At 42.4% G+C, this 24,051-nt stretch overlaps 2 protein-coding genes across 4 annotated transcripts; both read left to right on the top strand.

Moving 5' to 3' along the window:
• Window positions 1–6,352: 6,352 nt before the first annotated feature.
• zdhhc7 (zDHHC palmitoyltransferase 7) lies at window positions 6,353–16,069 on the top strand. 2 transcript variants are annotated; one of them, XM_086107267.1, is made up of 8 exons: window positions 6,353–6,524; window positions 7,407–7,507; window positions 11,529–11,881; window positions 12,071–12,195; window positions 12,272–12,368; window positions 12,489–12,570; window positions 12,777–12,907; window positions 13,436–16,069. In XM_086107267.1, exons 3-8 carry the CDS (start codon window positions 11,537–11,539, stop codon window positions 13,616–13,618), a joined length of 963 nt encoding a protein of 320 aa, XP_085963393.1. In that variant the 5' UTR covers window positions 6,353–6,524; window positions 7,407–7,507; window positions 11,529–11,536; the 3' UTR covers window positions 13,619–16,069. The 2 variants fall into 2 exon arrangements, with proteins under 2 accessions (XP_085963393.1, XP_085963394.1); XM_086107268.1 differs by lacking the exon at window positions 7,407–7,507.
• Window positions 16,070–16,344: 275 nt separating this feature from the next.
• terf2 (telomeric repeat binding factor 2) lies at window positions 16,345–23,878 on the top strand. Of its 2 annotated transcripts, XM_086107264.1 has the most exons (13): window positions 16,345–16,795; window positions 17,595–17,690; window positions 18,122–18,252; window positions 19,240–19,317; window positions 19,511–19,651; window positions 19,894–20,012; window positions 20,827–21,333; window positions 21,591–21,692; window positions 21,799–21,909; window positions 21,984–22,109; window positions 22,905–22,972; window positions 23,050–23,090; window positions 23,389–23,878. In XM_086107264.1, the coding sequence occupies exons 1-13, from the start codon at window positions 16,654–16,656 to the stop codon at window positions 23,545–23,547; spliced, it is 1,821 nt and encodes a 606-aa protein (XP_085963390.1). In that variant the 5' UTR covers window positions 16,345–16,653; the 3' UTR covers window positions 23,548–23,878. The 2 variants fall into 2 exon arrangements, with proteins under 2 accessions (XP_085963390.1, XP_085963391.1); XM_086107265.1 differs by lacking the exon at window positions 18,122–18,252 and having other exon boundaries at window positions 16,649–16,795.
• Window positions 23,879–24,051: the final 173 nt, after the last annotated feature.

Here is a 24,051-nt window from a genome sequence, read left to right as displayed (position 1 = left end):
CAATCAAATTCACCAAAAGCGAGTTACACCACCCACACCACAACTTAGACATGCTTTTAACTGGTCCTAGTTTGAGTGTACTTTCTGTCACCAAATTGTTAGGCGTGCCACAGCTTTTTAATGGATGGATGGATGTAGAGACGGATGGACATATGGACAGACAGACAGTTTTAACTCCAAAGACCCTCCATTCCTCCTCTCATCCCAACATGTGCTTCTGTTTTACCGCAGCTGACATGATGCCTGGTCCAAAATCTGAAGGCTGCTGCTGTTCTGGGCACACTGACTGTTTAAAAATGAATGAAGACAACCCTGCTTTCTCTCGTTTATTTTTCAACAGACATCCCCCTCAAGTTGCACGCCTATCATAATTGCAGTGAGGCCCGGCATGGTGCACTCTGCTGTATAAACATGTCAGTCAATTGATAACCAGGAATTGTACATTTTTCCCTAAACACTACACTGCACACGCAGCTCAGTTGTGTAAATGGTTTTGCCACGCAGAACAGAAGAGGAAACTGTCACAATAGTTTAGCAATAGTAATTGCACCAATAGAGGAATTGTATTTGAATCAATATGGGTGAGTCCTTGGTTTACTCAGGATTTCTGTTGCTAGGGTGGGCATGCCATACATCTGTTCCAGCCCCCTCCAAAAAAGAAAACAAATTGTCATCCATTTTTCAATAAGAACAAAAGCACTTTATGAACACACACCGTAATTACGCAATCAAAATTTAGCACGTTTTTGGCTTCAATTCAATGGACATTGCCGCTGCTCTCATTGTATGTGTGTGTGTGTGTGTGTGTGTGTGTGTGTGTGTGCATACACCTCGACCACCTGGGGGCAGTGTAATACAGACATAGGGTCGTTCTTCACAGAGGACAAAGAATACTTGCCTGCGCATTGTTATATTATCTGTCTTCATCTGTTGCCCCGCGTCTATGGCATTTTCTGCTGTTTGTCAACATTAAGCTCAACTTATCTAGTAGACTTATCTAAAGCAAGACTATGTGATTGGTTTTAATACACACCGCTAACATTTTTTTTTTTGCTTTGATCTTCAATGCCTACATTCTCTCCTTCTCTAAATGTGTTTTTGCTGGTCACCCTCTCTGATGATGTAACGCTAGTCTTTTTTTTTCCTTTTTCATTTTTGCAGCAACATTACATGCCGACCATGGGAACACGTCCCGCCACTCCGCTCCCTGCTCCCACTTTTGCATTCACTTCATTGCACTCCAAAAGCCAGAATGTCAACAAAAGGGTGCGCCGAAATAGTAATGCCCTAGCTAGCACAGAGCCCCGCGAGAGCGATTTCATTTGTTACAAGCGCACTTAGCATTCATTATTTAATCACATGCAAGGCCTCTGATTGCATCGAAATGTGGAATCAAAATGTGCTGTTTTCTGCTGACTCTAATGCAAGTTTATAGCTACACAAGCCACAGAGTAATTCTGACCATTGGCACAATCCCATAAGATCCAATACAAGCGCTGCATCTGCTTTAGCAAAGTTAACAATGTTTATATTCGAACAGCTCTCAGTGTAATGTGGTGCAGTCGTACACCACTGCAAAGTACAACCGTAACCATCACAAACATCGCAATATCACATTAATACCTCTGACAGTGTCGGGCAGAACTGAATTGTATTATTTTTGTCAAAACGCTCTTGGCTGTTCTGTATTTTTACGGGTAACACAATCTTTGAAGGTATCTGTAAGACCTTGGAATGCCATTTTATTTTTGGATGTGCTATATTTATGGTTTACACTCTTAATACGGTATAGCCAATTCTAATCACGATTTGGGACTGTCAATTACTCACAGAACTTGATGATTCACGAACAGGGTCGGCCAGTTAGTGGTTGACAGGAACCAAACCTAACTGTGTATATACAATTTTCAAACAAAAGTTTCTGTGGAAACAACATGTTGAATTACAAGAATACATGACAGATGTAAATAAAGCTATTAAAACACTACACGAGGAGAATACACTGTTTATAATGTAATGCTGATAGACAAGAATAAAGTTGTGACATCAACAGTTCTTTTTCTCATTATATAAAACTAAATGAGATTACAACTTTAGTTTTGGAACATTAAGACTATGTGGATGTAATCATTGCACTGTAATGTATGATTTTATTTGGACCGTCATACTTTTTCTTACATATTTGACTGTGCAAGTATGTTCGACCTTGTGGTTGTATCATCGGATTTGCGGCCGCATGTTTTGGACACTCGGGTGAAGAGAGGGGCGGAGCTGTCAACTGATCACCACCTGGTGGTGAGTAGGCTCCGATGGTGGGGGAAGATGCCGGTCCGTCCTGGCAGACCCAAACGTATTGTGAGGGTTTGTTGGGAGCGTCTGGCGGAATCCCCTGTCAGAAGGAGTTTCAACTCCCACCTCCGACAGAGCTTTTCCCATGTTCCGGGGGAGACGGGGGACATTGAGTCCGAGTGGACCATGTTCCGTGCCTCTATTGTTGAGGCGGCCAATCTGAGTTGTGGCCGTAAGGTGGTTGGTGCCTGTCGTGGCGGCAACCCTCGTACTCGCTGGTGGACACCAGCAGTAAGGGATGCCGTCAAGCTGAAGAAGGAGTCCTATCGAGCCTTTATGGCCTGTGGGACCCCAGAGGCAGCTGACGGGTATCGACTGGCCAAGCGGAACGCAGCTTCGGTGGTCGCCGAGGCAAAAACCCGAGCGTGGGAAGAGTTCGGTGAGGCCATGGAAGCCGACTTCCGGACGGCTTCGAGGAAATTCTGGTCCACCATCCGACGTCTCAGGAGGGGGAAGCAGTGCACCACTAACACTGTGTACAGTGGGGATGGGGCACTGCTGACTTCGACTCGGGACGTTGTGAACCGGTGGGCAGAGTACTTCGAAGACCTCCTCAACCCCACCAACACGTCTTCCTTGGAGGAAGCAGAGTCTGAGGACCCTGAGGTGGGCTCTCCTATCTCTGTGGTTGAAGTCACCGATGTGGTTAAAAAGCTCCTCGGTGGCAGGGCCCCAGGGGTGGATGAGATCCGCCCGGAGTTCCTCAAGGCTCTGGATGTTGTGGGGCTGTCCTGGTTGACACGCCTCTGCAACATCGCGTGGTCAACGGGGAGAGTGCCTCTGGATTGGCAGACCGGGGTGGTAGTCCCTCTTTTTAAAAGGGGGGACCGGAGGGTGTGTTCCAACTACAGAGGGATCACACTCCTCAGCCTCCCTGGTAAGGTCTATTCAGGGGTGCTGGAGAGGAGGGTCCGTCAGGAAGTCGAGCCTCAGATTGAGGAGGAGCAGTGTGGTTTTCGTCCCGGCCGTGGAACAGTGGACCAGCTCTACACCCTTAGCAGGGTCCTCGAGGGTATGTGGGAATTCGCCCAACCAGTCTACATGTGTTTTGTGGACTTGGAGAAGGCGTTTGACCGTGTCCCTCGGGGAGTTCTGTGGGGGGTGCTTCGTGGGTATGGGGTACCGAACCCCCTGATACGGGCTATTCGGTCACTATACCACCGATGTCAGAGTTTGGTTCGCATTGCCGGCAGTAAGTCGGAATCGTTTCCAGTGAGGGTAGGACTCCGCCAAGGCTGCCCTTTGTCGCCGATTCTGTTCATAATCTTTATGGACAGAATTTCTAGGCGCAGCCGAAGCGTTGAGGGCGTCCCGTTTTGGTGGCCTCAGTATTGCATCCCTGCTTTTTGCAGATGATGTGGTGCTGTTGGCTCCTTCAAACGGGGCTCTCCAACGCTCACTGGAGCGTTTCGCAGCTGAGTGTGAAGCGGTTGGGATGAAAATCAGCACCTCCAAATCTGAAACCATGGTCCTCAGTCGGAAAAGGGTGGAGTGCCCCCTCCGGGTCGGGGGAGAGATCTTGCCCCAAGTGGAGGAGTTTAAGTATCTTGGGGTCTTGTTCACGAGTGAGGGCAGGAGGGAGCGAGAGATCGACAGGCGGATCGGTGCAGCGTCTGCTGTGATGCGGACGTTGTATCGGTCTGTCGTGGTGAAGAAGGAGCTGAGCCAAAGGGCGAAGCTCTCAATTTACCGGTCGATCTACGTTCCAACCCTCATCTATGGTCACGAGCTATGGGTCGTGACCGAAAGAACGAGATCCCGGATACAAGCGGCCGAAATGAGTTTTCTCCGCAGGGTGTCCGGGCTCTCCCTTAGAGATAAGGTGAGAAGCTCGGTCATCCGGGAGGGGCTCAGAGTCGAGCCGCTTCTCCTCCACATCGAGAGGAGCCAGATGAGGTGGCTTGGGCATCTGATTCGGATGCCTCCTGAACGCCTCCCTGGTGAGGTGTTCCGGGCATGTCCCACCGGGAGGAGACCCCGAGGAAGACCCAGGACACGCTGGAGTGACTATGTCACCCAGCTGGCCTGGGAACGCCTCGGGATCCCCCGGGGAGAGCTGGAAGAAGTAGCTAGGGAGAGGGAAGTCTGGGCTTCCCTGCTAAAGCTGTTGCCCCCGCGACCCGGCCCCGGATAAGCGGTAGAAGATGGATGGATGGATGGATGGATGGAAGTATGTTCAGATTTTTGAAATGTCCATTTTTTTTCATACTTTTCTTTTTTAGTGTGTGTTATACATTTAAGTGAACAATCTCAATCAATACAAAATTTGATTTGAATGTTGTGTCTTCTTTTAAATGGGTGTTTGAAGGGTAAATCAAGTGCGGGTATGAGATGGCTCAGGGAAGCCGGAAAGTTCATCTATAGTAGCCTGTCGCTTCTGCTTTGACTTGCCAGTCAGATGTTCATTTAGCAGCGAGACTGTGTGTGTGTGTGTGTGTGTGTGTGTGTGTGTGTGTGTGTGTGTGTGTGTGTGTGTGTGTGTGTTTGTGTGTGTCAGTCCGGGAAATGGAAAGGGCTTCAGTCCCTTGATTCAGCCTTTAATCTGCTTGAGAGGATTGCTGTGGTATTTCTCTGTGCCTCTCTCTAAAACTAGACAGCTGATATTGGCTCTGGAGCAGGGCCGGAGTGAAGTTGCAGGTCGCCACTGCGCAGTGGCAGAAGGGCCTGGGAGGGGTCGCGGGTGGGGTGGGGCAATCCGCTTTGTCTCGTTGGGCCTCATAGTAATCCACTCCCGGGAAACACGTGACAGTGGAGGCTCCTGCTAGGAAGGTCCTGCCGCTTCTTGGCGGGCGGTGCTGCTGCAGGGCATCTGTCCCCAAGACCATGCGTGGAATTTGCAAAAGGTCTGCTTCAGGTGGTTGCATCACTGACTGGATCAGTAGTCAGAATAGGGTGAAGGGTGTGTTCTGAAGGGTTGGCACAGTGACACTTTAATGCACTCTCGCTTCATTTTGTGACATTTCAGAGTCTAAGTTTCATATGAGCTACAAGTGTTGACATTTAGTAGTAATGCCAGAAAACGATCAGCAAAAATTGCTCAAATGATCCATTATGTACTTGACCTGACCAAGCATATCTTCCTTTTAAACATCAATCTGGTCATTTTGGGAACTGTCTGTCTGATGGAGTGCAGTTATACACTACATAGGTCACAATAATACAAACATATTCTCAAACGAATACCTCTCTGACAGTACTAATTGAAACTGATCGTTATTATCCATGAAAACAGAAACATTTTTTCTTCTAACATTTTTTGTATTCAAACTAATTCGAACAAAGTAGAGAAAGATAATTCTACTCAATCTAGATAAAACATTCAGAAAGTAATTATTAATATATGTTAAAGAAGAGAAGCTGTCATGTAGCGAGGATACATTTTTAGGAGTAAAGGTTGTCGTTTTTAGTGGAATAAAATAAAAGCATTTCCCCACCTACGAAACATAATTTTTGACAAAACATATTTTCAATAGTTTTGCATTGCTACAAGCGGCCCGGTGATACTGTTTAGTGTGTTGGCATCACAATGCAGAGGTGAAGGATTTGATTCCAGGCCCCGGCCTTCCTGTGTGGTGTTTGCATTTTCTCCTCGTGCTTGCGTGGGTTTTCTCTGGGTACTCCACTTTCCTCCCACATTCCAAAAATATGCATGGTAGATATATTGAACATTCTAAATTGTCCCGAGGTGTGACTGACTGTGAATGTTTGTCAATATGTGCCCTGTGATTGGCTGTCAACCAGTTCAAGGTGTACCCCGCTTACTGCCCGAAGACAGCTGGGATAGGCTCCAGCACACCTGCGACCCTCGTGAGGTTAAGCAGATTAAAAAATGGAAAATAATTTGCAATCATTACTTCAACCACTGATAATTTCCTTTATTATAGGACGTGTCGAACTCTTTCACAAACCAATAGCGCTCTCTGTCGGAGATACAGTATATCACTTGCAATTGTATCACAACCCATCGGGTAGCGCTGTTGGGTCAAACATTGTCCTCCTTTCAGTTATTGGCGAGGAGGAACCGAATCCCGGAAACTCCGACAATGGTTGATGGGATGTGTTGCTGCCCCCCTCCGCGGCTCCGGTAGTCATCCCCGAGGTGCAGTCCACCCATTGTGAATCGCTCAGAATGAATTTAGAAGACGTCCCCGAACGACGATGTCAGGAATATTAAGGTACGTCGATGGGAAAATGTCACCTCTTAGCAGTCGTCGCGCGCATGATGCGGTAGTAGTGAGGCTAGCAAGGCAGCTCGCGAGTTAGCTAGCGAAATGTAGCCACCTGTCCGGTAGCATATGGAATGTCAAGCAACTATCATTTCGCGGCGGAGGTTTGTTTACACTCTGGACCTTAACACATGTCATTTAGACAAGTTGGTAAACTCGGCTAACTCTGTCGCACCGTGGGGAGCGCAACACTTGTTTTAGTAGATGGGCACTTGCTCAGAAAATATGGGAAATGAGAAGATGATGATTTCGTCGCTCTCGATGAGGGGAGGGGCTCCAATCTGTGTTGCTTCGCTTGAGTGGTATGGAAGGTACGGTGTGATGTGATGTTCTGTTCAGTGGGCGTTCAAATCATTAAAGACGGGTTACGGTCTGTGCCACAATAGTTACAAATTGTCATCATTGGCGTGGAAAACGAGTCAGCCAATTTCCTTGTCGAATTTGAGCCATTTGACTGCAAGGAAATAAACGTCTGACAAGAAGTGAGCGTTGAACAATGCGAACATGTTGTACAGCCAACGTTAACTTTCGTGTGTTAAATGGTATCTTTTAACCATGGCAGCGTGGTAAAGATTTATGGAGTAATATTATTTTTTTTTGCTGGTCCTCTATCTTCCTCCCACATTGCAAAAACATGCATGTTGGCCCAGATTTTCTTTTTCATTTGGTGTGAAAATTTATCTGAAAGTGCCCTGCGATTGACTAGCGACAAGTACAGAAGTGTATCCTGCCTCTCACAAAAGTCCGCGAGGATAGGCTCCAGCTCACCGTAACCCCAACAAGATATTTACTAAAGACAGATTGAACCCTTTCTGTGTTTATATCTTTCAGGGGTCTCGTTTTCCATCTTCCTGATAATCTGGACACCTATTCCGAATCACATACTGAAGTCATACATAAAGGCATGTTATTGTAAGGAGGCAACATACTAGGTAGGTAACACTTAATTTTTGTCATTGCTAGCCACCATGTTAGCGTATCTGCTCTGTCAAAGCTTGAAGAGTGACATTCCTTGCGTTCGGCAGTCAGTGCCAAGCAGGAGGAACCTGAATGTGGAAATGATGATGACAGGTTTCCTGAACACTCAAATTCACTGCTAACAGCCATTTCGAGACTTCCGCTAAGCACATACACATGGATGGATAGATTAGTTGTCATTTCTAAGATACCATTCTAATATCAGTACTTCATAACCTTTAAACACTCTTTTAACTGGGAAGATGACATGTAATGAATGTTGTTTTGCTGATGCACTTCACACTTTCTTAAACAGTAACTCTCACACAACAATAATATTAAATCAATCACTAATGTTGAACAATAGTATGGCAGCTAGTCGGTCTGAGGCTAACTAGAAAAGTGAGAAATAAACATTTATTTATTATATATATTTTTTCAACGGGGCAGGCCTATTTGAATCAACACCACCGATGTCATCTCACTAATTGAAATCTATGTTTGCTGACTACGAGCAGTTCATAAGGAATTGCGCATGGTGTGTCAAGTGGCATCATGTAGTTGTTTGTTTGATGTTGGTCTTGGACACCTTGTTTTTTATCATGTTGTGGCTTGAATGAGAATCTTGTCACATTTTGTGGCCAATTTGTCTGTGGGTGCGGGTGATTCCAAGAGTTTGTAGAGGCTTTTTTTTGCAACAGTACATAGATTTGCATTATCCCCGTGAGCTATTGTTAAGTGTCGTTGGGTCCTCACTTCAGTGCTTATCAAAAAGTACAAGCCAATGTACTTGACGCATCATATCTACCATCCTTCCTTCACAAAAGCTGTTAAATAGCTGCATCAGCTGACAGTCCTATCAACCAGAAAAACGGTTTGGTTACCAGTGCTAAACATGTCTTAACAGAGTCTGCATACTCAATTTGATTCACGTCAGATGATTAACTTGGCCATTGTACAATATTCCACTTCTTTGCCTTAAAAAAACACACACACACACAAACAAAAAAAAATTGTTGCATTTCTTTTACAGTATGTTTTTGGGTCCATCTGCACTGTGAAACGCCGTGTTCTGAAGCATTTGGTTGAATATGAGCAGATATCCATCCATCCATTTTCCGAACCGCTTGATCCTCACTAGGGTCGCGGGGGGGTGCTGGAGCCTATCCCAGCCGTCTTCGGGCAGTAGGCGGGGGACACCCTGAATCAGTTGCCAGCCAATCGCAGGGCACACAGAGACGAACAACCATCCACGCCCACACTCACACTTAGGGACAATTTAGAGCGTCCAATCAGCCTGCCATGCATGTTTTTGGAATGTGGGAGGAAACCGGAGCACCCGGAGAAAACCCACGCAGGCCCGGGGAGAACATGCAAACTCCACACAGGGAGGCCGGAGCTGGAATCGAACCCGGTACCTCTGCACTGTGAAGCCGACGTGCTAACCACTGGACTACCGGGCCGCCGCCCAAAATACTTCAGAAATAAAAATACAAGGAAAAACATTTGCAGTCCTTGATTGTTGTATTTAAAACCTCCTAGAGATATTTCTTCATCCGGCCAGCTGTTGTAAAGAGGGTTTTCTTCACCGTGGTCATTCACCACAGTTGTTTTCCGTTGTCTTCTGGGTCTTTTGTTGGTGCTGAGCTCACCGTTGCGTTATTTTTTTTTTTTTTTTTTCGAAGAATGGATTTTGCCAAACCGAATGTTTTTGCTCTCACTCAGATAGGTTTGTTTTGATTTTTAATTTATTCAAATTGTAATGATGGGTTGCTTCACTGATATTCAGAGTGGAACTTGTATTGAGACTTTACAACAACAGATTCCCAATGCAAATAGCACCCTTGAGAAGACCTCAAGACCTTTTATCTACTCCTTGTAAATGGGATGACGGAATAACACACACCTCGCTGTAGAACAGCTGAGTAGCCATTTGTCCTATTACTTTACGTCCCTTCCTACACCATTCACCTGATTATAATGTAAATGCCCTCAAATTAAAGTTGAAAGACTGCCATTCTAGGAAAACCTTGTCTACTTCATTTCAAATCCGCTGCTGTGGTGTGTGGAAAGCAAAACGATGAGAATTGTGTCAATGTCCCAATATTTATGCACCCGACGTAATGCAGTGTAACGTAAAGGTGTTTGTATTTGGAGCTTCTACTGTGGTGCATTGAATCTTTTTTTTCCCCCCCAGCGTTCATGGCCAGTGATTGGAGGGGTCTCAGATTAAAGTGGGTGTTTTATGGAAATAAGCTCTGTTGATATTGATATAAGGTGAAAGCAAAGAAGGGCTTAAAAGCAGTCTGTAGCTGTAACCTAATAAACCCTTTGAGACAATGGGAATAGACCGCTGATTTTATTCTGCTAAATTGGTCAGAGAAGGCTTCGGGTTATTCGCTCTGCCAGTGTTGTGTTGGCTTTGTCTCAGTGAATCTCAGTGAATTCTGTAAGACAGCAGAAAGGAACAAGGATCATTAGCGCCTCATGCACTTCTGCTGCAGGATCACTTACAAAGAGATCCATTGATTGATCTTGAAACTACCAGCATGGTTTGTGGAGTCGAACCTGAATGTTTTGTTGCAACTTGGACATTCTTTATACGTACAAGAGGAAACCTTTGTTGTTTTCTGTCCCCCTGTACAGCCACAAGCACGCGGGGGTACTTTGGAGATCGGCTATAAAATTGTGATCCACATTTTAGCAAGATGACTAACCGAGGCCATTCTTGAGTGATGAATCCCCATAACGCGTGTTGAAGTGTGTTCTTCATCAATCATTGCACCTGAGGATGACAACCTTCCCAAAGACTCTCTGGCCATTTTGGAAGAATTTTAAATTCATCATAGGGTCAGTACATTGAGTGAAGGTGGCCAGAACCTGTGAAGCATAGCGTGTGTTTTTAAGATAATGGGAGTGTTTAAAAGCTGTTGACGAAAGTATGAGATCAGAGAAATTGAGATCTTAGAGGATAATTTACTTCTTAACGGATAAAGTTTTGACCCCAGTAAATTGTCAAAAAATTGCTTAATACAAGTAGAGCGAGACACTCATTTATTGTCCATTAATTCAAGGATTTGTCATATCATGTTTTGTTTTACTAATTTTTAGCGGTTTATTGATTCCGGTGCTGATTCCGTCATCGTTTTTCAAAGTAAAGGCAGATGTTTGTAAATAACAAAAGATAACTCGTCTCCTTTCATGAATGACTATAGAAATCAGAGAATAATTTCTGCTGACAGGCTGAAATCTGTGGATTACACTGAAGACATTTTGGTTTAAGATTAAAAAAAAAAAAGGATCAGACAAAAGTTCAGAAGTCCAGTTTTTATTTCATGGTAAATCATCAATAAAGGCTAGTAAGCCTGTTCTGGACTCAGCCGTGCAATCCCAAGATGTGACATTACCTCCACCATGTTTCACAGTTCAGCATGTGTGTTTTAGATCATAAGATGATCCTTTCTTTCTCCATACGCTGGCTTTTGCATCACTTTGGTCTCATTAGTCCGTAAAACTTTTGTGGCTCATCTCTGTCCTTTGCAAAATCCAATCTGGTCCAAAACACACAAGCCCGTCTGTGAACCATTGTTGGCGGTAATCTCGTGGCTTGCGCTTGCATTTCTGCTTCTGGAGCAGGCTCACTAGTCTTTATTGAGAATGTGACTCCTGATGATAGCAGCCGAATAAATTCTGCATTCATCACATAAAAGTCAAAATATTGACAAATAAAGATTATAAAGGCAAGAACGTGTTGATGTAATACTATTTATGAAGTAATGTGCACTGGCCCAGTCAGGCCAGTGTCAGTGAATTTTGGGTTGCCCCGGAAATCAGGCCACCGTTAATGTCGAAGAACCTTTGCTTACCACTATCACTTTTGGTTAGTTTGACAGAAAATTCCCTACGACAGGCATTTAGAGGGGATGCATTAGAGCAGTCTACAATCATGCATTTCTAACAAATGATATTAATGCAAGGCAATTTGTTGTCCTCCAGAGTCCAGGATGCACTCTTCAAACCACCGGCTGCGAGATATGGAGCAGCACCACCCATTGCTGTCAGCGGGTAGCGACGTCGAGTCAGGCAGCCTGGCAGCCGGAGTGATTGTTGGCGGCACCCACGCCGACCACACAGCCGGGAACCGCACGCTGTGGTTCATCCAGGACAGCTGCGGCATGGTGTGCGCCAGCATGACCTGGTTCCTGGTGCTCTATGCTGAATTTGTTGTCAACTTTGTCATGCTGCTACCTGCCAAGAACTTCTGGTATTCTTTGCTAAACGGCGCCACCTTCAATGCCCTCGCCGTGCTCGCTCTGGCTTCACACCTGCGCACCATGTTGTCGGATCCGGTAAGTAGACGGTGTGTGAGTACAGTATATGGAAGTTCCACACAATTTGTAAATCAGAAACAGAAACCACAAAATATGGTCCTCCACAATAATTTTCTTACTCTTTGGGTAATACTTGGGCCTTGGGAAAGTCTGGGCTCCACTGAGTACCGTTCAGGTTGGTGATTGATCCGCCTGTTGATTCTATAGGGTGCAGTTCCAAAAGGCAATGCGACCAAGGAGTACATGGAGAGCTTACAGTTAAAACCTGGTGAGGTCATCTACAAGTGCCCGAAGTGCTGCAGCATCAAGCCTGAGAGAGCGCACCACTGCAGGTCTGTCCACTAGAACACTTAACTTGTAAATCATCCACTGCATCGCTCATCACTATTTTCTGTCACCGGCTTGCAGTATTTGTAAAAGATGCATCCGGAAGATGGATCATCACTGTCCCTGGGTCAATAACTGTGTAGGAGAAAAGAATCAGAGATTCTTTGTCCTTTTCACTGTAAGTGCACTAATAAACTAAAGGGAGTCCATTCACTGACAATGGATTCCTTAGTAAACGCAAATCTGTATTTAAAAACTTCAAATTGATAAATTAATGAACTGGTTGCTTTCTCCTCAGATGTACATTGCGTTGATTTCCGCCCATGCACTTGGCCTCAGTGGTATGCACTTTTTCACGTGTATTAAAGTGCAGTGGAATGGTAAGTGCCCCCCATTTCTCTGTCATTTAACTGGGGGGGATCCTAACCTGAAGGCAAACATGTTATCTTGTGTTCTGTTGCCATTGCACAACTGTGATCACAAAATGGTGCCACTGTCTTTAGAGGAAAACGGTGAAAAAAAGCCTTGAGGATCTGACTGTTGTTGTAGGGAGCATTAAAACCATTTTTTGTCTGATCTATCGCAGAGTGCAGCGAATTCTCTCCTGGGGTTTCTGTGCTACTACTGATTTTCCTCTGTCTCGAAGCCATCCTCTTCCTCACTTTCACTGCTGTCATGTTCGGTACGCAGATCCACTCCATCTGCAACGACGAGACGGTCAGTATCCACCACGTACCACGCGAGCACTTGGGCGCATGCCTTTATAATGTGAACCCGTTGTTTCCAGCCAAGCTGGATCGTTCATTTTGGAGCTGTACCCTGTACTACTCTCGCTACTGCAGTAGGGTTTGCTTATGTAGGCTGCTGTTTAGTGATTAGTCAACAGAAAATGCCCTTGTTAGAATGCAGTGAAAAGAAACTAAAAGCATTCACAACAGAGAGGGGTATTTATTCCGTTGTAATCCAACAGCGCCATTCCTTGTTCACGTGGTTTGTTAAATTGCTGGTTTAAATTGAATTCCAATTTGTCATGGAATGGATTGTACTCAACTTCCCGTAGTGGACAATAACAGTATATTTGTGGCGAGGATGGTTTTTGTCAAAGTGAACTCCATTTCTTCAACGATCAATTCCATGCAATCAACTAAATGTTTAACAGTTGTTATGCCCATCCTTTGTTTCACCATGATCCACGTATCGTTTGATGAGCATTTCATTCAAAAAGCATGTGTGGGCGTCTTGCAGGAGATTGAACGTCTTAAAAACGAGAAGCCCACCTGGGAGCGTCGCACCAGATGGGACGGCATGAAAGCCGTGTTTGGCGGTCCGCCTTCCCTGCTGTGGTGCAACCCGTTCACTGGGCTGCATCTGCGTCGCTTGAAGCGCTTGACACAAGCCCGCCGCCCTGGGTCCGAGTTTTCCGTCTGAGGGAAGTGTGCTACTGTAATGAGACTCTAAAGAAGGCGATGGGATGGTCATGAGCTCACCTGGGGATGGCTTTCCTGTGTGGGTCACAAGGTGCTCCAGTGGGACTGCAGGACTTGAGCCACCTCCACTGCCTGGCCATACTCACCAATTTACTGCTGGAAGATTTTTGGTTTGTGTGGTAACGCATGCAGTCAATAACTCATAGTGAGTCTTTTATTCCTTTTTGAGGCCATCAACTCCTGCTCTTGTCGCACACAACTTCCCTTTTTTTTGTTGTTTGTTTTTGGGGCGATGCTGATGAGATTCCAAGTAAATATTGGACATTGGGGGCGAGCAGCGTTATTGCAGATTTTAATGGAGGAGCCACACAAAGGATACGCACTAATAAGACACTTGAGTGAGTCCAGCACACCAGACGCACAACAAGTACAAGTGTACTGCTTTGATTTGCATGTGTGCAATCAGCCTCAGCCTCTCCAGACAAAAGGAGGACCAGATTGTCAGTAACAAGCCTCTTTCTTCTTCCACAGGGATGAATGGCTTTTTGCCATGTTTAATGTTCAGCCTCATTATTTATCTCTGGGTTGTTACTTGGGCCAGACCATAAACAATGTGTTTTTTAATGAATATCTATCATTGTATACCTGACTCACCGGAGACAATTTTTGGGGGGAGAGTCAAGTTTCATCTTCCCTGAACCGAGTTTAACTTTATTTATGCTGCTCTATTGCCTGACAAAGGCTCAAGAGGACCAGCATCCCCCAGCTGCTGTCCAAGTGGCTCCCTCTTCTGGAAACCAGAAAGGTCGTGTGTTTGCAGAAGAGCTGACAGGATTTGAGAAAGCTTTGCAAGCTCCCTGCGACAGCAAACTTTTGGAATGTGGTGGCTTTGCATCGTGCTCGTCTATCATGTGCTGTCATGTCGTGGAGAAGGACCCTCACAGAGTCGTTGGCAAGAGCCACACTGTTGAACTGCAACACTGCGTATGTTTAGCACGTTCAACATACTCAAATCTCCCATTTGTCCCGAAGTATCAAGCCTGGAAACAAGCAAACATTTTCCACTGATTTTTAGAACACTTAATGCCTTTCAACATCATCCTGTCAAGTGAATTCCTACTCATGAATGATGCTTTCCCCTCATTTTATTTGTCCCCCCATGAACTAATAGGACTTTTTTTTGTACTGGATAAGTATGGCTTGAGTTAAGATTTTAAAGGCACTCATTAAAGTATTGTCATAACCAGAAGTTACTTTCTCTCCATGTGCTGGACTTGTTCTCCACTGTGGTTGGCAGGGGAAGGAGTCTTACTTCTTCGTTGTTTACACTATAAATGGTTTGCTATATATGTGCGACGAATGTAAAACACTGGCACACAGAACAAACTACTATCAGGGGAGTTTTATTCGTGCAGACCTCATTTCTCTTATTGTGTGAGCAACCATTTTGTTCTCATATGATGCAGTCATATAGTTTTTCTGTCAATGTTTTGCAATTATTCAGGACATCTATCAAAAGTATCAGGCACAATGTGGTGTAACTTAAATGGAAATGAACGCCAGCTAAGCATAAGTCAAGTCTATGTATCCACTATCACTTTTTGGCTGCAAGATGAATGACATTAAACAGTGGAAGGGCCCACAAGAGCATATGGTTCGACCTACAATGCAATTCTGACAACAAATACAACCTCAGAGGAACTGTTATAAAACTCCCCAAAACATTCAGCTCATTAATACTCATAATCCCGCTCAGGAAAAGGTTTCTGCCCAATTTGAACAGCTTTATTTAAAATAAATAAATAAAATCTCACAATTTCCAATGAAACAATTTAAACAGAAGTGAATGTCAGAACATCAGCATGTTTATGTTATACTGAGCTTGTCAAATAGTAGATGGTTATGGCTGTATACAGTAGGACGCTGCTGTGTGATGACGACGCTGATGATGAAAACATATCTTCACCTTAAAATAATGGCCGAAGTAATATTTTGACGTGTGCGGATATGGATATATATATATGTATATATAACATTTCCACATGATATGGCACAAATGGATGGATATTTAGAAAGATATATGTTTTTGTGTTTTCTGGGGGGAAAAAACTGGCCATTATTATAGGAAGATGACAACATGGATTCCTTTACTAGGTTAGCAGAATCCACAAGGGGTGATTATTATTATTGGTGATTGTATTTATAATCCTTGTACCTGTATTACATTACAGTAGCGTAATTGGATTGTGTCACTCAGACACGATGCCGAACAAAGTTTATTCCCCGTTCAATTGAGAGAATCTTTCCTCAAGAAAAAGTCCTGTTTATGGTCGTATACAGTTTTCCATCATCATGTTATAAATGGAATGTTTTTGATTTTTTAATGAAATATATGTGTCAATCTTATGTCATGTTAAATGTCATTTTAAATAAACATTTAAATGATGACAAAGTTCCGTCTTAAATTTCTGAGTTTTCACCCTTGAACGATGAATAAATTACAGAGTTACAGGTTGTACTTTTGACAATGCCGGGCAAAATACCGAGTCTCTCTACTTGCCAAATTTAATCAAACCAAATAATCAAGTCGACATGTCAAATTAAAATTAATTCGTCGAAAACAGGCTCGTTGACTGACTTCTTCCTCCAAGCCAGTGGGGGCGTTCCAATGAATCGTGTGCTCTCGAAATCATTGACCAAGGTTCTCCCGGAAGTAATCCAGCAAAACACACGTCCCTAATCGTAATCTGTCAGGGTAATTTTATTCTCTTCATTTGCCTTTTTTTGCCGGTAACAGCACAAACCCAAAGCTTTACCAGGCGATTGCATTTATGTTTGATGAGTTTTCTTTTATCTTTTTATAGCTTTGCGGTTCGCATGTTACTCTTGATACCTGGCAAATTACACTCGGAGAATACAAACTATAATCGACACTGTACTTTTCCCGCCTTGGCTGGGTAAACAAGCGCATGCACACGCACACACACGCAGACGTTTCTTCGCGACCGACCTCCGTTAGGTTGCTGCAGTTCGAACATGGCGGAGGAAGAACAACATACGGAAAGAGAAGAATCTCTCGTCAACCGCTGGCTTGTGGATCATTATATATCACTGGCGTTACAGTTGTTTGATGATGATCAATACCAAAGCTTTTGTGAAGTGAGACAAGTGATCCAAAGTAAGTGTCAACTAACTCGCTTTGTTTTGCTGCTTGACCGCCAAACACAACTTTGATTAGTTAAATTGGGTTTATTGAGTGTCGAACTTCGTTAATGACGTTTCCTGTTTAAGATGTGACGTCTGTTGAATAACATTGTGACTTTAATCGCAATTTTTTTTTGAAACGACATGTAGTACGTGGGGAGAAGCTGCTGTGCAAATGTATTGCATTAAGGTTGCAATTTGTAAATGCCTTTGATATCCTCAAGAACCAGTAAGTCATAACGAAGCTGTAGTTGAATAATGAAATCTTTTCAGCACAATGAGATCTCCTAATTTGTGTTTCCTTTATTTTTCCTTCTTTTAAATCGAAAGTGCTACAATATGTGTTTAAAAATAACTAGATTGCCTTAAAAGGAAAACAAGTTATGTATCCAAATATCTCAAAATACATTACAGCTGAAATTGAAATACAATAGTAACTATCAACTATGGGATAGTTGATACCCAAGGTTGTGATAGTTAAGGGAAACAGAAGAACTAAAATGGGGGAAAAAACCTTGTTTATGAAATAAATGTCTGTTCTTTTCACCTTTTTCATACATGAGCTCTCAGGGGTTTATTCTAAATGTATTTATTTCTGTATTTATTCAGAAGAAAGACAAACAAGGTCATTTGACACCAACCTATGTCTAGTGACAAGTAAAGTCATTATTTAAAAAAAAATAAAAAGATTCCATCCATAAAATTCATATAAAATGAATACAGTAAATTTTGATAGGTGCTATACAAATACATTTTATATCTGTGTTTTGCAGGTATCATGGCCCGTCCTGTGGCAGCAAGTGATGTGATGCCAAAAAAGGTTTTTGTAATGCAGTTACTCTCCCGGATAAATGAGGGTGAAAAACTTGGTGAGACTGCAATTTATTCATTCTTAGGCACTGCCATGAATTTGCACCGGTAAAGCAGGTTACATGCAAAAGAAGTTAGTAACCACATTATAATTTCAATATAAGATAAGAGTAGGACTAGCTTTTATTTTGACTACCAGTACTACTTTTTCTTCTTTGTATATTCGGGCCATCCAGATGGCCCTTAGCACTCTACTGCCTCTCACAGGCTAATCTTGATACTGCAAAATAGATTTGTGTGCGTGTGTGCCTGCGTGTGGGTGTGGGGCGTTCCGTGGTTGTCATATCAATGCACCACACACCGATAGAAAAACAGTAAGAACATGGCAATACTTCTTCATCTGAAAAAATTGGCTATGGGTTTAGAAATATGTATGTGTCGACCCTACTTGCATTGTGGCCAAACTACAGTTATTATATTGTCATTTCAGATATGACTTTTGAGAACAATGGTTCACTATGCCCTTTGGAATCAGCCCTAACGCTTTTGGAAAGTCTGCACGGGACAAGTGATGTTTCACAAAAGGACTTGAAAAATATTTGCTTCTTAGTGAAGGAGATGGTATGTGAACACAATGATCTCTAAATATACGTGCATAACATGTACTTAATATAATGGTACCTGTACAGTTCAACACATTGGTCACTGATCCAATTTGTTGGTCACTAACAGATTTTCCCCCAGGAAATAATGGAACGAGAAAAGAAATTGCTTCTAGTGTTGAAATGTCACCATAAAAAGTATGGCTCAGCAATTGATGGAATTTAAATCGACATCACAATGTCGTACAATGCAATGTTCAAAGTGCCAAGGCTGCAACTTTGAGGGGGGGGGGGGGGAACACAACCTCTGCTTTGTTTTAGTCGTCGGTATATTTCTTTATTTATTTACATATTTACATAGTGTCTAGATGAAGTGCAATCTACTCGTTCAAATATTGAAACTTGAGTGATATAATCTGATTCATGACTTTAGTTCAGGTTATTTTGTTTTTCTGATTTTATTTTCACAAGTTCTTGGGACTTACTGGGCTAAACCTCGGCTGTTTTGTTTTGTGCCATATCATGTGGAAATATATTTTGGTACAACAATCAAAATTCCTTCAATCCTTGAAAACTCAATTTGAAAGATAATATGCCAGAAAATAAATTTGGAACAAGAATATACTAAATAAGTGCAATATAAAACAATAAATGAAAATAAGTCCAGACTGTTGATTATGTTTTTAAGATCGAGAGAAGCAAAAATCCAATTTGCGATGAAATTTCAACTTCTAGCCCTTCCCTGGAAGAGGACTTTGAAACAAATGATCAAATATTAAATCACAATCACAATATTGGATGGGGAGGGGGTCATTATTCCATTATTTTACAAAATCATTCAGCCTTAGTTTCAAGTAATGTTACAATATCCTAAACTTACAAATGTAACCGATGAATTTTACCATGTAAAAACTAAACAGGCAGCCCCAACTTGAATGACAAAGTCTGATTCCATTTTACATTTAGATATAAGGTAAGCTAAGTTGTGTTTTGTCTCTGTCTTCAGCTTGTGAAGCTTTTCATTAAGAACAAAGAGTTTGATAAAGCAAAAGAGGTGCTGCGCCATTTTCCTAAATCTGCCAAGGTGAGTTCTCTTTCGAAACTGCCATGTTGGCAATAAAACTGCTTTATTGTCTTTTTTCTTTTTTTTTTTTTTACCTAATTGGAGAGAAGATAAACTCGCTAATTAGGGTACAGTATGATAAAAGTCAAATGAAGTTTGGCAATGACACCCTCATTGACCCTGGAATGTAATAAATAAATAATTTGCCCTTTAGAAAAAGATTTTCATGGATCTCATCCGTCAGAGAAGCAACAAGCATCAAGTCATCGAGGAAATGGAATTCAAACAGTTAAAGGACCAGATTCTTGCCTTTTGCCGCGAATTCTGCCCATTCTCTGTTCCTTTTCTTGACAAGGTATGTGTTAAACAACCGGACATGGGAACTCTGTGTCAAGTAGCACCCAAGTGATTAAGTGGACAGCATAAAAATGCAAGCAGTTTGCACAGCCTGCCCACATAAACATTAGCAGTTTAGTTGCTAATAACTAGCCGACAGCCAGTTATTAGCAACAATCCATCGTGTCATCTTTTGATCAGTCATATTTGCAAGTAACAGTGATACTGAATTTGGATTTTTATGTTTCATATTTGTACCAGATTGCAAAACAGCTCATCAATGAACTTGACAAGCAAAGCGACAAGGGCACGACAACCAATGAGCCAGATAAATGTGCCCCCTCCACCAGTGCGGAAGTTAACGCCCAGCTAATGATATGGTAGGTTCGTAGATCACTTGCACTTACCGTGAATTATTTTCAAAAATGGTTGAATCTATTTTTTAAACAACATATCGAATATTGGTCACATTGGCATCACATGATGTTGTTAAATCAAAACAAAGGAAATCAACCTTGTGATATGATAATTAACACGATATTGTGGGGAGGTTGGCAGTCGCAAATATTTCACTATATTTAAACACGGGTTATTGTTAAAAAAAAAAAGAGAGCACAATATTGTGCTTTTGTATACATAACAGCAGTGGCAAATAAATAGGTTTAGCCAGTCATTTTATTGTTATGTGCTCTTACTGACTCGACGGCAAAAAAAAACAACAAAATAATCATACAACGTATCTCAATATGACTCATATACTGTCATGAAAAGTGCAACATTAAAAAGCAGTCAGTTAAAGATTTAAAAACAAAATAAACAATGTTGAATAGCTTCCCACAAGTACGAACGGTGGAAGAACAGGATATTTGAAAACATGATTTTAAAAAATACTTTGAAAGACCTTAATCATGGATATGGGAAAAGAAAATCCAAAAGCATTTTGAGTTTGTGTTGAATCGTTCTTCAATCGTATCACTCACTCTGATAAAGGATACCAGCAAATCTAAGGACCATATTATACACTAGTACAGAGAAAAAAAAAATTTCAAGGGTGATTTTGGGGAACATAATATGCACGGATGCATTTTATTCACTGGAATGTACGGTATTTACTTCATGATCAGGAATATCTTAATCGGCCATTATTTTCCAATGTGTTCACTTAGCTCCGCATTGTTCTCCTCGAACTTCTAGTGACCATTCTGTTATTTCGAAGGAGAGACTTGAGATTGCCTACCAGGCTTTGGCTGCGGGTGAGGTCACGATACCATTTTCTCAGCTGGAAGAAGAAGTTGAAAATGAAGCCAGTCTCGCAGCTCCTGACAAAGGGGACACAAGTCAAAACTTGGAGAGCCAAGAGCTTTTCCAGAGAGACTCTGGCAGCCCCCTTGAAGCTGCCCCAGCCGCCCCTCCCACACAAACGGATGCCCCGCCCCAGTCCAAGAGCAATTCAACGCAAAACACAGCCAGGAACAGAATATGGGTCTCGACAAGGAAACGGCACTTTCACGACATGGCAAAGATGATTATAGAACCGGACAGTCAAGCAAGCTTGTTGCTTGCTAACTCTCAGGAGCAAGAGGCTGCAGTCAGAACAGATGAGCCGGCGCGGTTGCAAACTGTAGCCTGTCAAACGGATATGGAGAGCGTCCCGCTGAAAAGACCTCGATCGGCCACCACAGATGCATTGTCAAAGAGCAGGTAAAATTGTTTGTGGAACGTGACTTGAGATCTGTTTAAGGGTCGGGGACTTGATATTTGCATGTGAATATTTCATTTTCCTCCGACATTGCAAAAAAAAAAATACATGATGGGGTTCATTGAACCAGTTATTGTCATCCATGAATAATTTGGGTATTACTAACACTTGTAGGAGAGAACGACACCCTAACTTGCAATAAAGTTAGTTTATCACCAATGTAGGATTTGAAACGTTTGCTTTCTTGATCTTGCGCTAGTGATGTTGAGGCATCTCCACAATATGAGGAACAAACATCTAGCTCAGCATCTAGCAAGCAAGTCTCAGAAGGAGCATGTCATATCCCAACTTTGCCTGATGGGTAAGTGCCAATATTCTTAAAAGCATTGAAAGTTTTTTTTTTTGTGGTTTTCCTCACAACAGTTCCTTAATCAGTCTTCTCTTTATTGACGTGTATGCACATGTAGAAAGTGCACGGAATCGGAAGGGTCACCATCAGACAATGTCGACATTGTGCCGGACTCTCCTGCTAGCGATAACTCTCCAGCGAGAAAACGCAGCAGCGCCCTGACGAGCAAGTAAGTACAAATTGTGCCGACTAACAGATTGTTCCTGCTGGCGGGGATATATAACAATCCTAACATTCTTGCAGGTATTTCAGAAATAAAGGTGACGTCGTAATCACAGACTCATCACTGGACAATTCGCCTTTGAATCATCAATGCCCCACCGCTCAAAAAAATTCTACTCCCAACAAGGACCCCTCCCGTGCAAAATGGTTAGTTGTTTTCAGCAGAGAACCATTCTTTTTCGGGTGAAAAATATATTCGGTGTGCTTATGGGACCTTAAGAGTGGCATGTTGAGGATCTACCTGCAAAATGTTCTGACTTGAAACCATTAATGGTGTGGCATTTTTTTTTCTTCTTGATGATATGTCCTTTTAAGTTGATAGAGCAGGGATTCCCAACAAGTGTGCTGTGAGAGATCAACAAGAGTGCCGTCAGAGATTACCCATTTTCCCTTCATTTGTTTTTTCAAATTACTTTTTAAATTTTTAATCACTAATATATCTTTGTCCGTGTTTTTGTCAGCTATACACAGTGATAGGCAGAACAATTCAATGCTCTTCATTAGATGACAGAAGGTCCAATAAACTTGTCACCACCTGTTGCCATTCATAGAACAGAAAAGGCACAGGCACGGCTTTGACGGAGCCCAAAGACAGCAAATAGGTGAGTTTTTAGCAAGAAAGAAAGCATAGATTCTCCCCCAACAGTCTGAAAAGGCAAATGTCATTCGTGGGGGTTCATCATACTGGAGAAATTATGATTTCATATTTTACTCAAAATCTTAAATGACTTATCCTTTGCCTTTAAGTGGTATTTAGTTCTGCCTGTCTCTATACATTGCTGGTATAGATAGATAGATTTTGCTGTCAACGAAAAATGATTTTCAAACCCAATTGGACAATTTCTCACTGTGCACCGTATGGTCTCTTAACTGTGGTTGGGAATCACTGTCAGACGAACATGCAACCTGCTGCTTCTTTAGCATAGCCTCTTTGGTTGACAGGAAGGCGCTGTACAGCAATGCCAAGGAGAGCAAAGTCACTTGGGCTGAAGAAGAGGCGCTTTTCAATGGTTGTACAAGTGCAAAAAATCCATTTGATATGACCGTGTTATTGGGTCTTGATTTTTTTTTCATTGTTTTTCTTTAGATTCATCCGACAGGAGTTCATTATCAGGAATCAAGAAAAGGGTAAGCAATTTATTGATCTTGTTTTTTGTTGTTTTATTTCCTTTTTTTTTTTATAAAGTTAACACTGTTTGCATATACAATACAATACATGCTGATTTATATAGCGCTTTCACAACAGCGGCAGCTGTAACAAAGCGCTTAACAAAACAGTTAACATAAAGTAAAATAATAAACACAACGATAAATGTGTGCGTGTGTATGTACCGGTACATACATGCATATATATAAAATGTGTGTGTGTGGGGCGGGGGGGGGTATTTAACTATTTGTATTATGTAATTTGACTGTTGTGTTACAGATGTGGACAGAAGAGGAAAGCCGCAAGCTCAAGGAGGGAGTCAAAAAATTTGGAGAGGGCAACTGGCACAAAATTAAGTCTTATTACTCCTTTGGTGACAGGACAAATGTCCATCTTAAAGACAGATGGAGGACAATGAAAAAACAAAACTTGGTTTAATTGACTTTTACTTCCATTTAAATTTTGTTTGCAAGTTTGTTTTGTTTTTTACTTAACACCAACCACAAATGTGGATTTGTTTATAGCTTGTTGAATAAATGTGAAGTATTCTTGTAACCTTGTCACGTTAGTCTGAAGTGGCTGTTTTGGATGAACAAGAGTCAATCAGTGCTGAGAATTATTGAGCGACTTGTGGTGGCAGTGGTAACTAATGCTCTTCTAATAGATGATATATGATACCATGAATCTGTATCCACCATGGCATTCATAGGTCAGGCACATGCAGTTGACCCTTGATCACATTTGAATAAAGTACAGTTCGCGAGCCACATTCCAGAGTCTGAGCAGGCCCCACAGCCTTTATAAAGTCTAAATTAATTTTTAAATATATGCTGGTTTTATTTTATATGTGCACGTGTCAGCAGTGCAAGCAAACAAGAGCAGCAACTTGTATTCAGTGTTGCCTACCAATAGATATTGTGGCAATTATTAAAATGTGGCACT

The sequence above is a fragment of the Hippocampus guttulatus genome, chromosome 3 (genome assembly GCF_054856545.1).
Source record: "Hippocampus guttulatus isolate MCC_2025c chromosome 3, RoL_Hgut_1.0, whole genome shotgun sequence".
NCBI lineage: Eukaryota > Metazoa > Chordata > Actinopteri > Syngnathiformes > Syngnathidae > Hippocampus > Hippocampus guttulatus.
This window is presented reverse-complemented; position numbering and strand designations above follow the sequence as displayed.

Coding starts and splice junctions, on each gene's coding strand:
- terf2 (XM_086107264.1), top strand. CDS start 16,654: ATGGCGGAGGAAGAACAACATACGGAAAGAGAAGAATCTCTCGTCAAC. Junction 18,253..19,239: donor GCTTCTTAGTGAAGGAGATG/GTATGTGAACAC, acceptor CTCTGTCTTCAG/CTTGTGAAGCTTTTCATTAA. Junction 22,973..23,049: donor AGAAGAGGCGCTTTTCAATG/GTTGTACAAGTG, acceptor GTTTTTCTTTAG/ATTCATCCGACAGGAGTTCA.
- zdhhc7 (XM_086107268.1), top strand. CDS start 11,537: ATGCACTCTTCAAACCACCGGCTGCGAGATATGGAGCAGCACCACCCA. Junction 12,196..12,271: donor GAGAGAGCGCACCACTGCAG/GTCTGTCCACTA, acceptor ACCGGCTTGCAG/TATTTGTAAAAGATGCATCC. Junction 12,908..13,435: donor CCATCTGCAACGACGAGACG/GTCAGTATCCAC, acceptor GGCGTCTTGCAG/GAGATTGAACGTCTTAAAAA.